The sequence below is a fragment of the Papilio polytes genome, unplaced genomic scaffold, assembly GCF_000836215.1.
Source record: "Papilio polytes unplaced genomic scaffold, Ppol_1.0 DF823912.1, whole genome shotgun sequence".
Classification (NCBI taxonomy): Eukaryota; Metazoa; Arthropoda; class Insecta; order Lepidoptera; family Papilionidae; genus Papilio; species Papilio polytes.
The window spans coordinates 1,688,411-1,704,780 of record NW_013525292.1 but is presented as its reverse complement, the minus strand read 5'-3'; the positions used below and the strand labels follow the sequence as shown (position 1 = coordinate 1,704,780).

General features: G+C 32.9%; 1 protein-coding gene across 1 annotated transcript; it reads left to right on the top strand.

Annotated features, from left to right (window-relative positions):
- Positions 1–9,139: 9,139 nt before the first annotated feature.
- On the top strand, positions 9,140–15,674 carry LOC106102683 (progestin and adipoQ receptor family member 4). The gene is made up of 4 exons (XM_013282231.1): positions 9,140–9,235; positions 9,632–9,769; positions 13,454–13,594; positions 14,475–15,674. The coding sequence occupies exons 1-4, from the start codon at positions 9,143–9,145 to the stop codon at positions 14,535–14,537; spliced, it is 435 nt and encodes a 144-aa protein (XP_013137685.1). The 5' UTR covers positions 9,140–9,142; the 3' UTR covers positions 14,538–15,674.
- Positions 15,675–16,370: the final 696 nt, after the last annotated feature.

Below are 16,370 nucleotides of genomic sequence, written 5' to 3'. Positions count from 1 at the left end.
CTTTTCAAATAAAGTACCTTTGAACTTTGAACCGCTGAAGCTGTGAAAATGAGCTTTACAACCTCTATTAAAAAGTTCACTCGCAATGTGGTCTTTACAAAGACTATCGCGAAGCTTTGCTCCGCAAGTTCGCTTTTTAACTTCTTTTCTAAATAAAATTTTCCATCACACCGGTAACGATGTTTCCTTTGAACGGAGAAATGTTACGTAGATTATGAATAATGCGATTGATTTATTCTGGATCTTTTCGTTTCCTTATTTATCTCCGCTTCAGTGGAAACGTACAACTTTAAACGTAGTTGAAGAGAAGGAAGTTACTTCTAACTCACGCATTAAGTAAGTGTTACAGTACGTAAGTTTGTAAGCGTTTATCTAAGTAATTACTAATTCCATTAATAAAAATCTTTTACCGTTTAATAACAAATTTTAATTTTTTTTAATTTGAAATAAAATTAACATCACGCTATGAATTTTAGTAGCAGAGTAGAATTAAATAGGCGAAATTACGTAATTTTAAACTATGTTGCATAAAGGGGCATAGACAAACTCTATATATAGTATTATCACGATATTGGTTTATCTATAATTGGGTCATCGAACGTATCGTATCACAAAAATAGGTTTATACAAAAGGCTTTTACGTAATAGTCTGATCTCGAAATTTATTTCTGAAATAGATCCGATCTCTGACGTCTTTTCACTATTATTGTATCTTTTGTATCAGATATGAATCGAGTACATAAATAATTATACATTTACCTATAATCATTGCAAATTTAAAATCTTATGTCATCGTTCGCCTTACCAAAAAACATTTCAAGTACCATTTTTTGTAATATACAAAAGAAACAGAAAAAAATGATTTATTAGGTATTGGTTTTGGGTAAACCCAAAAAAATAATGCGACGCTCGTTCACAGGAAACTACAATAATAAAATAGTTTTACATAACAAATCTTCATTACCGACAACCACAAATTGTTACTTGGAAAACTCGTTGGTGGAGGAAAAAGTAAGGATAAATTAGACTACAAAAACCAATGGGGTTACCGTGTAAACAAAAAATAATCAAAGAGTAATAAGAGTAGTTAATATTCACAACAACACTAACTTTTGCTGGCGACTCCATCCGTTCGGGAACCTATATAAGCTCATTAGAATCGGTGCGCGACTAAATAGTTCTGCGATAGTTTAGTTTCAGGTGTGCGTGCAATGTAAAACATACAAAAATATACAATGTGCAAGACGACATGTGTATATGTACAAGACGAAACACAATTTCCGTAAGAACATTGTTTATTGTGAGCAAATGCTATTAGGAGCGTGGAAACATGTTTATTAGGTCAATAAGTTTGGGCTAAAAGCCACTGCTTGTGAATGTAATGCAATGAATTGCCCTCCGCTCACTGTTACATTAACGTACAATTTAATTACAGGGCACGTGCTTAGAAACTCACGAAATCAATTCAGTATTTTATTTAAAAACTAGCTATCGCCAGCGACACCGTCCGTCCATCCATACATCTAAACTTTCGCATTTATAACATTAGTAAGTATTAGTATGATTTTATGATACCCAATTGGTACACTTTACTAGCATCCTAAATTCCAAAACAATATATGACGATTCGTCTTTTATGTTTAGAAAAATAAATAGTGCATGTTATCTAATCTAGAAGGAGGCTACGTAATGTTTACATTCTTTTCAAGTTAATTTTCAACTTAAAACATAAAGATTATTATGTAAATATCGTCCTGAAAACTAAAATTTGAGTCGCTTCAATAATTCAATAAAACACTTATTGTCCGACGGCGACATTGCATAGACTTCAAAGAAAATGTGGAAAATGAGAGTCTTGGCGTGCGATAACAATGTAACCTGGTATTACGAACGCGTAAGAATTTACAAAAAAATACGCATTTTTACATTTCTGACAGTCAAAACGCAGTCGAAGTATTTAGGTCACCGTCGAATAGTTACAATTCTTTAAAATACAAATTTCTAGACCGTATTTATATGAATATTACAAAGGAAAAAAAGTTAATTCTATCTTACTTAAAAATATAGAACTTTTCTATCAACCAGTTAACTTCAGTTTTTTTGTCTCTTTAGATGAATAAAAGGCACTTAATAAATAAACGAAAAATTTAATAAAAAGCCGCTAAATCGAACTTAATTAACATTAATTTATAATGTCGGAATTTATTAGAAAAGAGTTCCTAAATAAATGTTAACTTGCAATGCCTATCTTTTAAAGTGATATCTATAGAAAACAGAGCAAGTATAGTTAAATGAATATGGAGAGAAGCAAACAAAGAATAAGTAGTGGAACAAGGTGACCCAGTTGCGAGACGGCGGTATTCGCAAGGGAACCCATGTTCCTATTCAACATTCATTCATATTGTTACGGTAGTTGGTGCTGATTTTCCATTTGATTTTCAAACATATTTTCACCTAAAAACCACAGATAATTTACCTATTTTCATAATTAGCATTTAAAATTTTTTCATCCTGTAATTTTTAACAATTTGGTTTTATTTGAAGTTCAATATAGGGTCAAAATAAAGGCTATTTTTTAAGACATAAGGTTGCAAACCTGAATCCGCCAAAATGGCGTAGCGACCGCTGACCATGAACATTCGCAATAGCGGATATGTTGCATACCCTTAATCGACAGAGGAGAAACACGCATAAATCGTATATTTTCCCTTCCTATGCGTCTCCTCCATGGTCAACTCCACGTTCCCTTCCCATCCTTTTATTATTAGAAAAAGGGTGGGAAGGAAAAAGGCCTAAAGTTGGGGACCTATCCTATACGGGGACAGCTTTAAGCAGTTATAGTTTTGAGGAGCTTTTGGATTTTTGCAAGAGCCGCTAATAGCCGTGCTTAAAGCAGTCCGTGTATGGTATTCCTAACATGAGTAATGAAAATCACCAAAAGTTATTCGAAGTGAATCGCTGAATCACTGGCAATTAAGTCGCTTCTGCGACGGTGATTGATTACTTTGCCCCCTGTAATATACAGAAAGGTTAGCCACAAACGACCCTGAGCTTTTTATGGTCTATTTCGCAGATGTGTAAAAAACACTCGCTACTGATTTATTTCGTATCGTGTCACAATCTCCCATTAGTAGTATAGTATAGTACAGATATGTATTGCTGATAAAATACATCATCTGAAGGTTTTTCTGTACCTCTTTTACAGAAAATTAATTCTGTAAACATCACAGAATATCGCAGCATATCACCTCCGTTTTATTTAAACTACTGACAGAATAATTAATTGTATTGAAACAAAAAAATCTGTTCAATTTTCAGAAATTTTTGATATCCGTTGGCATGTTTTTACACAGTTTTCTCTTATAACTGCTTTATAACGTTACTAGTTTTCGCGCGAGACTCCGTTCGTGTGAAATTAAAAAATAATATGAAACAGCCTATTACTCACTGACGACGTAGCTTTTTAATGGTGAACGAATTTTTGAAATGGGCCCAGTAGTTTTTGAGTTATTTCATTACAATCAAACAAACGAAGTTTTCCTCTTTAGAATATTAGTATGAAGTATGATAAGGCGAGGTATAGAGTCGAGAACGTTGCGTGATTACTGCGTGCCTGTGGACAGCCCATTGTACGATATTATCAACAATCTAATAGTATCGTAGCCTTCTTCATGTTAGAGCCTCTTGTAGTAACATATCACTTCCTCGCAGCTTTCTCGTAAGCTTCTTACAAGAGTATAGAAGTAGAGCTTAATTTGTACAGTGCGAAACCCAGTGAACAATGCAAAGTCAAATTACATAAGAATAAAAAATGGAATGAAAAAAAAATAAAAATAAATACACTTTGTGTTCATTCGGACTATTCTCTACATCTATCTCGAAAATAATAGAGATTCTTTCAACAGTTTAGGCTACAAACTCTAACATACATCTATCCATCTAAACTGTAGCATCGAAGTCACAATGGAACATGGTACAACCAGGTTTTTTCGTTTCTAAAACTAATTTGATTTAGCCCTATCAATGTAAGTTTCTTGATTGACCTTGTCACGTGAACCTGTCGCATGCGTTCGTGCGCTGCGTGTTACAAGCATGTGCGACCACCACGTGCGGTATAAAAAACTTTTTCGTGAGTTATTATCAGGAAAAAATGTACCGTTTAAAAAACATCATTTGGGTAAAAACCTGTAGTTTTAAAATGTAATGTTTGTATACAAAAGTACAAACAAATTAATAAACTATGTTTACGAATTAGTATCGATGTTGCAATAAAACAAGGTAACTAAACGTTAGATGGAGGTAATGCTGCTTAGCCTATAATATTTTCTTGGTTAGTTAAAAGTAAAATATAGTCGTATTCATGTCCTGTAGAAGGAAAACCAAAATTGTGTAATTTAATGCCCTGACTACAGTTTCACTGCAAATTCTTTATTAAACAAAATGCTGTGTTATAAATATTAAATTATTGTTATTATGCAAGATTTACATTTATCAATTTCAATTGAAATAAAAGGCAAACAAGATCTATTCTGATATATTGCATGTAATTGCAGAAATAATAGCCAGTATGAATTCCATTCAGCGATGTCAATAGCTCGGCTCTCGGCAATAGCCAAGCTTAATTACCGCCGTACGGCTTCGTCGAATTTACTCCATCAATGGAGTGCAATCCTGCTCAGAAGATTGCGTCTCTAAATTAAATGACGTCTGTATATTGTGCAATCGCAGCAATACTAACGAATATAGCTTCAAGTATTACGTTTTCAATCAATCATAAGGTTTGTGGAATGATGTTTCTTATTTTTTATAGATTGCCTTATTTACGTTCTTGGATCATCTGTGGATTTGATAGATATTCAATACCTATTAGAAATAAATACGTACTTGTTCAAAAACCCTCATTGTTTACTTATTGTTAACTTCCACTGGTGTTCCACTGGCTTTGAGGTTCATGGTCGTTAGATTCAATAACATTAAGCGATTCGATGCTGGTTTGCCGCCTCCTAATTAAAAAAAACACATATTTTTATTTGGAGACTGGTATAGCAATATCTTTTAGGATATTTTGGCAGTAGAATCTGACGATAAAGGAATTAATATGCCCCGTACAAACAAGGTTGTGTCACGGGAGGGGGCTCCAGTTCACACTGGCGTTATTGAGTTACCGCTCACCGAAGTTAACAGTATCCAGTTAACTTCAAACAAGACTTTAATTACATTCGGGATAAATTGCTTAGCGTGTTTGTACAACATTCGCTTTTATACCTTTTTTACTTGAAATAAATATAAATAACTAGTTGAAATTAATTAGTGAAACACAGTGTTTTAGGTCAAGTCGGCAGTAATTGGTTCAAAGCTTAAACAGCACCCATATATTTACCCCTCCCCAACAGTACCTACCTCTTGCCTACACTCTTGACATTTTCCTTGTGCCAATTATTTTGCTTTCATTCCTAAGTCGATTTCTTTTCTTACACTTAAAAATCTTTACTTTAATATATTTTAAATAACAAATGTATAGTCTCCTTTTAATTCCTATGTGCTTATATGGAGGTGTTTACACTCGATTTTTAGTTGTACAACTAAACAGTTGAATAGGTTGCGAAACAATCGACAATCGGACAAATGTTGTTTGATAGTTTACCCAAATGCGCATGCTCTTACGTTGATGTATTAATTAATGTCAATAATAAAATATCTGGGTGTGTTTTATTTTACACTAGCTTTCGACCTAGACTACGTCCGCGTGATAATGAAAATACAAAAGTGAATAACCTATGTTTTCTTCCAGACTATCTTCTACATCTATGCCAAATTTCATCGAAATCCGTTCAGCCGTTTATGCTACAAACTCTAACAAACATCCATTCGTCCATCCATCCATCCATCCCTCCATCTAAACTTTCACATTTATAATATTAGTAAGATTAGTAAGATGTTTTTTTTTGTTGATGTTGATTGTTGATGATTGTTGTAATTGTGTGTAGGACATATTCTTCGTATAAAATACTATGAATAAATTCTTCATTTTGTATGTAAAACATATCTCATTGTTTATTAGCATTGCAATGTCAATAAAAAGCGAGAAATGTTTACTCTGTGATTGCGCGCTTGCATATTAAAGCGATACTCGTACACTCGGGGCCCATAATAACCTCCCGCAATAAACCATCCCCCGGAATATATGCTTATATGTTTTGTATCAACTGTGATATTAAATATTAACACTGTGATGTTTTAATAAAACAAGCAAACTTTAAAATAATAAGCGTCAATAGCCTAATGGTTTAGGGTACGGACTACCGATCTTGCGGTCGATGTTTTGAATCCCGCCATTCGACTATTGTCGTGAACCATATCCTAGCACAATCCTAGAGCTTAATTGGAATGGTTAAAGGAAATATTAGTAAATTAACATAAATCTACTAATATTTTTATAAAAAAAAAGTAAATAGACAACTTTGAAGTTACACTTAACTATATATGCTCTCAACTTCGATCAACAATGTATGTTAGATTATTGACATTGTTAACATATAAGAGTGGGTTTCCACTACCGACACTCACAAACAAATGGAAATAAAACATATTATGTATGTTTTATGTATATATGTACAGAATACCGTGGTTAAGTTTTGATAACAATTTTGTACTTATAATCGTATACTTAAAACGTTAGTTACAAAAAATTAAAATCTGAAAAAATAATTTAGCATTTAGCCTAACCTAGATTTTCAGTTTAAATTCAAAATCATATTTATATTAAGAATGTTCCAGAAATGCGCGGCCATTTGGACATGAATGCAATTAGGTCGAGCGCCTTCGCAGCGAAACTTTTAACCCTTTAGCTCCTACGATATTTACATTTACTGAAAATCTGATTTTTTTTTGCATACTAACATTCATCTGCAACTCCGTCCGTATGGAATTACAAAATAAAATAAGTAACCTATGTGCCTATGTGAACAATTTATCTATGTCAAATTTAATCGTGATCCGTTAAGCAGTTTAGGAGATAGATTCTAACAAACATCCATTTGTGTTATCCTAACCTATTTAAACAATTGCATTTATAATATTTGTAAGATACGCATTTCCAGTATGCATATTTGGTCCCATATTCAATACATTTTAACCAATGTTGAAGAGGTTTCATTCATGATCGAGTCGATTATTATTGTCAGTTTTATGGAATATTTATAAAAATAGCAAAGGATTTCTGAAAGTATCGTATCGCGTGATAAAGAGCTCATTAAGCGGCTAATACGAGTTGTCGTTAGCACGCATTTGCATCATTAACGTTGCGTAATCACACAATGTTATATCATCATTAATACACGGCTCTTTTACAAATAATTTTATTGATAGTTTTATATCGGCAATAATGTGGACAAGAGTCATGTCCTCTACATCATCATCATCAACAACTCACTTTACGTCCCTACCGAGGAGCTCGGAGCCTATCCTTAAAAGAGGTGATTAGACCTTAGTCAACCACGCTGGCCCACTGCGGGTTGATTTCACACATATATTTTAATTTCTCCGCATATATGTGCAGGCATCACGATGTTATCCTTCACCGTAAAAACATCGGGTAAATTATGTACATATTAAATTCAAAGAGTCGAAAATCACATTAGTACATGGAAATTCGAACCCAAGACCTGTAGATTACAGGGCTCAAACCCCTGAGCCATACAAGACACGCTCTATGCAATGTCTGGAAGAAATAAAATTTGAAACATGCAGTATTTTGTATGCATTGTGGCAAATTAAACCAATTATTACCAATTGTATCTTATTAATTTCTAAATTCTTACAGATTTGTTGATTTACTGTATACGTGGTCCACGTACACCATAGATAAAACAAGCTGTCAAAGTCCTAGCACAGAGTAAACATCTCAGAATAGATTCACATATTTCAACAAATAAAAGAAATGGGCATCAACTTTTGACCTAGTCTAAGACTTGATTTTATTTTAATTCTTAATAATACATTAAAAATCTTTTACATAACTTTTCTATATTTTTAATTGTTGTGCTTGAAACAAAGCTATATAAATTATCAGCCAGTCTGAAATATTTCAAGCAAAAAGACGACCATTTTCTTAAGATTCTGGGCGCCATTTGCAAACAGGGTGAAGCATTAGCAAATTAAAATGGTCATTTGTCATTTGCAAAAGTGCACTCTATTTTGTCAATATAAAAAAATCGCTTTACAGTTGATTTAAGTGAATTTCAGAAGAAAAATAAACTGGTACAAATGAGTTTAAAGAAAATTTGATAAAGTCGGTTTAACAAAGTACACGTATTGGTACGAATTATATGTGTAGTTACAATGAATTAAAAAGTAACACATGGACCTTATGTGAATAATGTACTATTGCAAGACTTGCAAGAGGAAAAAAGTATTCCGTCTTTTTACTTTTGGATCAGAATTAATAAATAAATAATTACAAATAGTTAATAAATTAATGTAGGCGTTAATACATATTTTTAATTAAAACTCTCAGCAAGCTTCATTTTAAAATGCAACGCTGCAGTTTCAATGAAGCAGCTTTCAACATTCAAACATTTTTTAGCTTTGTTCATTTCTCCAGAACAAAGAACTTGTTAATTATAGCGAGAGAAACTTTGCAAAAAAATAACATTAAAGTATTACAAACTTCAGAACTTAAAATGAACATTAAACAAGAAGTTAAAGTTTAACACTTTATTTTATTTTAAAATCAACGTTGTGCAGTATCTTCAGCGACTGCAATTAAAACGATTACTTCGAAGCTCTGACAGTTTAGATTTATTAAGATTTACGTTATTTTGTGGTAAAGTTTTTTAATCTGTATACCCCTCAATTACTCTCCACGTCTTAGCTTTGACAATTCATTCTTCTATACATAAACTGCAAGCTCTTAAAAATGAGAATTAAAAGAAAGGGTAGATAAATACATTTTGTTTCTGTTCTATATGTATATTTCCCCTATATCTATTTATATCGCACCTTTATAACCTTATTATCAACTTAATATAAATGTGTATGAGCAGGTTCTTTTACATCAGGCCACATGAACATTTCCCCACTAATACTATGAAATAAGAAGTGAACGTTAGTAAGATGTGTATTGTTTGCAGGCGCCATTCCCATGGTGACGGCGACGGTATACTGTGCGCCCGCACCGCTGCGCTACGCTGCACTCGCGGTTTACTGCCTCGGAAGTCTTCTCGGACTGTATAAAGTAAGTACATGATATACCTGTTCAGAGGCATAAAACGACCAGTACGACTTAGAGTTCTTCAAAAAGCATCCTACCATTCCTTAAAGGCCGGCAACTCATCTGTAGTTCCTCTGGTATTGCGGATGTTCATAGGCGATCCCTCCGCTTGTTTGCTTAGTTTCTTATAATAAAAAAATAAAAGCATAGTGAAGCAATGTGAAAATTTTCGATCGTTAACTTCGTAATATTTGAGGTTATATAGTTATTATCTAGAGAAGATAACTAAGTTTGTGACAGTTTTTTGCGTTATTTAGCTTTACTTGAACCGAGTCAGAGTCTAATTTCCTCTCTATATGACATAAACTGTAATTTGGAATGTACTTCATACTAAAATACACTCCATCTGATGGTTTTCAGGCGATGCGCGCGTGGTCGCCATGGGAGCGGAGGCTGTGCTTCGCAGCGCCGTTTTGTATGCGGCTGCTGTTGGCGGGGGCGCGCGCCGCTCGGCTCGGTGGCGGCAACCCTCACGCCATTTTACATGTCTTCTTACAAGTAAGATTCAAATCGTATCATAGTAATCATACATCTACACCAGCGATTACCTGGAACCGATGAATTTATAAGATCTTTGACGACATTTTAATATCCTAATTACAATAGCGACAAGAAAATAAAGCAATCGATGACCCATTTTTCGGTGTTTAAAAGATCTCCAAAGAATTCTTTATTTTAATTTGTCTTGTGAAGTATAAAATACTAGTTAATTCTTTTAACTTATAAACTACGTACATATACACACACGTACTCATTGTATATTATTACGTTACATTAAAATTTCTACAGGTTTATCATAACATCAGAGCTCAGAGGGCCGTAAGAGGATCATATTAATAAGACACAAAGGAGGCGAGGCCGGAACTTGCGGCGGCTTTATTATAATTTCATATCCACGTTAACCCCCTCACGTCCACTGACTGCTCCAAGTAAACTTGTTACATGAGAATTGTGAGACTTAATTGGAAAAGGGTGTTCCCTAGCTTCTACTTACACCATAATTAAGAAAAGAAATAGACTACTAAATATCAAAGGTCTCTCCGCTTTAGTATAGGTTGTTTGATTACAAGTGTATTGAAAAAATTTAAAAGCATACCTGGATGCTAGAGGTCTTTGTATCATGTACTATTAGGTAGTTTGCTAAGCAACTTTATAGTAAACAGAATTTACTTTGTCTAAGAACGGTACTACTACCAAAACACACTCCACAAGGCTAACGTTTTACGATAAGAGTGCCTGTAAAGGTATTCACGTAGACGTTACTTTAAAGTCTTCCGCGAACCGAACACTAACCTGTGAGCCATTTAGAACTCCCTCAGACATCTAATATACTTTAGCTCTTAACTATTTAGTAAAAATCCTCTGTTTGATCTATTAACTCTAAAAAGTAAAATTTACTTTATACTAGGTGTAGCACGCGATTGCGTCTACATGGAATTGAAAATTTTAAAAAATAAATTCTATGTTAACTACTCTCTAATTTAGCGTAGCGTAGCTTTTTAATGGTGAAAGAATTTTTAAATTCGGCCAAGTAATTTTTGGGTTAATTCAATTTATACAAATCTTTTCTCTTTATAATATTAGTATACGTGACTTCAATACATTGTCAGTAGACAAGGAAAGATTTTATTTTTTCATTCGGTGTATTATCATGAAGTATTTACATTATTAAGTTCAACAACTAAAAAAACTTAGTGTATGTTCTTTTAGACTAAGTACTTCTATAGAAAATTTCCATTCTTTGAGTCGTTCTGGAGATATCTAACAAATTTCTATCCATCTAAACTTTTCATTAAAAATATTAGTAAGAAGAAAGATTCCTTTGTTATCTAGTTGAAATAGTTTTTGGTGCAAACTATTCATAACATCAGTGACAATGGAAATCGATTAGCCTAATTGTGGAACGATGTCGAAATTACTGCAAGCGAGTCGCGTGATTTACGGCACGTCACGCTCAGCCCGGACCAGCGCAGCCTGACATGGTTACCATTAATTATTCCCGATTCCCAAATACACTGCCACAATGCTAAACAAGTTAACAAGGTAATTTATAAAGCAACAATCAGGATCGACTTCTAAATCGAAATCAATATTAATTTAATAATTAATGTTCACTAAAGAGTCGTTATAGTTATACAATCATGTCAATAACTAGCTAAATATTATAGTTTAACTACATGATTCATCGGGTCTTAAAGTGCAGATATTCTTATCTGTTTAGCATAGAATATAATAATAGCATAGAATTATAGAAATAATAAATAACAAAACTTCCCTTAAAAACAATGTTATGGTTTTCCTTTTTTGTGTCTTGTATAAGGAAATAAATTAACCACTAAACAAATTCGAATGTTAAAAGTGGAAAACTTTTCGTAATTTTACTTACCTAAATTATAAATGCGAAAATTTGAATTGATGAATATTTGATAAAAGGTACCTGAAACCGTCTGCATAGATCTGGATGAAATTAGCTGTAGATATGCAACACTGTATGAGAGAACACATAGCCTATTTAATAGTTTTTTTTAATTCCGCACAGACATAATCGGGGCATAAATAAAATTCTCCCTTCTTGCTTCTATACCTATTCTACTCGTCACTTAGCTGTCCCTTATTGTAGATTTCTGATACTAAACTCACACAGTGAGTTTCACTTTGTGATCAATAAACTACTCTAAGTGCGTCAGTAAGAAATTTATTAGATAATTGCTCTGTTCGTTGGTAAAACTGTATAGTTATGTAACAAACTTAACACTGAAATGTAAGTAACATTGGGAAGGGCAGAGAGCGACGAGGCGTGGCTTCAACACAGTTGGCACCAAGCCAAATGACATGGTACAAATCTGCCAGCGTTCACAATCGAAAAGCGTGCTTTATCAATAGTTAAAAAAATCGTATAGCGCTAAAGATATATAACCTAGAAGAACTTTAGTTGATATTAATAAATATTTTGTCGTATCGTAAATCGTAGATTATTCAACATGTCCAAATAGCTTGTAAATTACAGAATCTTTTATCAAATAAATAAAATCATTTATTACACTAAATATTAGGTTATAAACGGCAGAAGGCGCAAATTCTGGACACAAGAATTAGTGTAAATCTTGGTTACTGTTACATTTTCGTTGTAAAAAAATAATAGTCGCTGTTCGTAGGAAGCGAGAGAGGCACGTGTTGGCAACGCGCCAAATTATATGCATGAGGTCTGTAAAGCCCCACATGTTATTACAATATTATATGCATTGTATTCTTTTGTTATTAGCAATAATAGCTTTATTAATAGGGTGAGCGGACGCTACGGAATTTCCTCAATGTCCGCAATTCTATGGTTATCTTCTGTTTACTATTCAGATTTGAATATATTCACATAAATCGTAATAAAATATTATTTACTATCAAATAAGGGTCTCTTTATAAAAAAAAAAATGGTAGTCTTTTTGCTACAATCGAAAGACGTCTTCAACAATATAATAAAAGAAGTTGAAAAGAGTGTTTGTCTGTTTTGTGTAAAACAACACACATATACTACAGAACAAACACAATCACTTGTTTATTTTATGTATTTTACCTAGTTTGGTTTAAAAGATTTAGCAAAAACTAAACAAATTATAGCGCAATGTATCAAAGTAACTTAATAAAATAAAAACGTGTTAATTGTGACATACTCTTTCTCTGAAATTAAGACTTCGATTAATCAACCATTAGTTAATTTATTTGAATCATAATTTGGGTAATATGTTTATTGGCATTTTCAAGAAATAAATTCATAACTGTACCGAGTATTTGCAAGAAACATTTGTCATTATGAGTTTTGGGTTTTGTCATTTCACACTTAAAACCTACGGGAAATAATATTATAAATCGGGTAAATTCAACAACTATAACCGTGGGTTTTCACTATTATAATTAAACGCATTATTTTCTCCCTCATTATTTGGTAAAACGGATTTAAAAAGATGTTTTTGTACAAATATTTTAACAATGGAAACGAACATTTAGTTACATAAACATTCCAAACGTATGTTACAGAGTTTTGTTACAGTAATACCTATAATAGTTACATAGTAAGAACATCGACACCTGGCCAAGTGTTCAACCCTTGAGCCACCGACGCTTCTTGTACTTTTAAATACATAATCTTATCGGCATTGAAAATGTTAATAAATGACTCACGTGTTCCAGGACGCGGTCTCCCTGGGCGGAGGTGTGATAGGGGCGATGCACATACCAGAAAAGTGGTTCCCCGGCGCTGTGGACCGTTGTCTTAACTCCCACAATATTATGCACGTACTTGTCGTCCTAGCAGTCTACTCCATGCACCAGGTTGGTTATACATTTCAGTTAATAAAGAAATATAAAGATTGGAATTTGAAAAGCACCAATTTTAATTTGCGTTTGATTTATTGAAAATAGATTGAAGTGAACGTCATTGACAGCATGATTATTTGTGAAAAAAATAATGTTAGAAATTAGAGTACTATCAGTGCCATCGACGTTAGAATAGTGCGGTTGGTAGACCGACCAAAGCGCCTGACAAAAATATGCGGCACAGTTCTGCGAATTCTTATATAAAATTTTTAACTCTCATGGTGAAAAAAACTCACCGTATATATCCTGACTATAACAGGCACTAAACATAATCGTAACGAATGTTAAATAAATTTTATTTAGTTATTTATCAGATTCGACCAACGTGAATCATTTGCAATTAACTGTCTGGCAAAAACAATATTTGTTTAATTTACAATCGAACCTAACCACAGAGCGGACAATTCCTGTTTACTTTGTCCTTATAAATAACCAACAAGGATGGAAGAAACATGAAAATCAGTATAAATAAATGTAGTGTAGCTTTGGTAGACGCAACTTGGAAAGATAAACGGCAGGAAATGTTTGGGTAATTCAATTGAAAAACACGGATAACTATATCAATAAAAATGTCTAGATAAGTCAGAAATAATCTATCAAATATTATTTTTTGTACTTAAGTTATTATAAGATCAGATTAAAAACTCCATTCACCTTTTATTAATACAATTTCATACTGATTTGACTCGTTTCTATTACTATTATCTGTACGGGATGTTATTATTTGTTATTAATATGAGATCATTAACTAAGAAATTTATAAAAGTCACCTAATCACTAATCAATGTAAATGAAGTTTTAAAGTATTAATTTATTAGAGATAATTTTTTTCCAGGTGACCACATTAGACCTGGCGTGGATGTCGCGTGTGGACTGCGACGCGCCGCTGAGCCTCTGACGGTGATAGCCGGCCCCTTCCCCCTGTCTGCCACATTGCTGCACACGCACGTCTAGTGCTCACCATACTCACTTTACCATACGACATGTTAACTAACGTTGTCGGTAAAAACATAAATCGATTGACTTTTTATTTTTAGATTGAAATTTATTATTTCATATAAAAATCAATCAAGTTGAACGTTGAACTTTGGTTTAAGATAAGTAAATATAAATGAATACAAAACACGAAACAATTATGTAATTGAAGAAATACCGCATATGTAATTAAGTAGGTATAAATAGAAGGAAGTATGCAAACAAATATGGGAAAAACCTTACAACTGCATGTTGTGGTCCATTTTTCTACGTATAAACCAGATAATAGAATTGAGTTCGAAGAAAATGGCCATAACATATGATAAGGAATACTTTATACAGAACGTTTAAATGTTGATCAAACTGGACATTTCATGGAATAACGAAATCTAAGACATGTACACAACATGTTGATTGACGTCACAAAATTAATTCAAACTATGTAATTAACGAACACGTGTTGCAACTCTTCTAACGATTTAATTGTTATTATTGTTTATATTAACTTCTGTTAAGAAATACACCAAAAGAATCTAAACCCTAAATGATAGTAAACTACAAAGTTTTCTTGACGAAATTCTTCTATTGTGAAACTCATTCAGAAACGCTATAAATCTGTGTAAAATGTTTCTTCCATAGATTATGAATTTGAGCAGAGTTGTCAGAAGACAATATGACGGCCTACGTATGCGTCGTAATTACACATTAATTGTTTTAATATTTAAATAGACGAGGTAAATGATAACAATAAATACTTTAATATTTGTAGACATTACATATAGATAGACACGGCTATTAAAACTATGTTAGTGATAAAGTACAATTATAATAAAGTGATTTATGCCAGAACTAGTCGATTATGCATTTTAGGTTTATCTAGATAAATTTTCATAGATTTTTCGTTGTAAGTTAAATGTTAACCGTTAGATAAATTTGTAAATTAATAGTTATAGATAAGCTTATTTAGAAAGTTACGGATATCACTTGAATGAACTTTATTAGTGCTTAGTTCAGTGATTCTCAACATTTTTTTGTTGCGCCACATATTTAACGATTTCAAAATTTGGCGACACACAAAGAAAAAGATAATAATTATTTACTTACACTGCATAAATAGTTTATGACAAAAACTTTAAATATGCGAAATAAACTAATATATTATACAATAATAACTAAACTTTTATTAAGGGATTAATTACAAGCTAACAATAAAAGTTTTGCGGCACACTTTTGAAATTTGGCGGCACAGTGGTTGAGAATCACTGGCTTAGTCGTTAGCTCTTAATCATTAGTCGAGAGTCTTAGTCAACCCTAAGTTAGGGGTGACTATGCCATAGACCATACTGTCTCACTGCGGGTTGATATCGCACATATTTGAATTTCTTCACAGATATGTGCAGATTGCATCACGTTTTCTATCATCATTAAAATATTGGATAAAAGTACATATGAAAATATGCAAAAACAAACCCGGGCTTTTAGATAACAAGCCTTGTGCTTTACCAATGCACCACCGAAGTTCTAGTGCTTGTTTTTAACAAAATACTGAAAAGGATTAAAAATGACAATTGTCATTTTAAAATATGTTTATTATCTCTGTCAATATGTCCAGTGTCTCGAACTCACGCTACGAGTTCACTCAAGTATAAGTCGGAATTCTACCGAATGTGTTAAGAAGCTTTTTGAAAAACCGTGAATCGATAACAATGAAATAACATATAAAGGTACATCTTGTAACTTCAGTCGGTGCAGGGAT

Excerpts from the sequence above, each read along its gene's own strand:
- LOC106102683 (XM_013282231.1), top strand. The coding sequence starts at position 9,143 with ATGGTGACGGCGACGGTATACTGTGCGCCCGCACCGCTGCGCTACGCT. Across the intron at positions 9,770-13,453 it reads TTTTACATGTCTTCTTACAA|GACGCGGTCTCCCTGGGCGG; the intron begins GTAAGATTCAAA and ends CACGTGTTCCAG. Across the intron at positions 13,595-14,474 it reads CAGTCTACTCCATGCACCAG|GTGACCACATTAGACCTGGC; the intron begins GTTGGTTATACA and ends ATTTTTTTCCAG.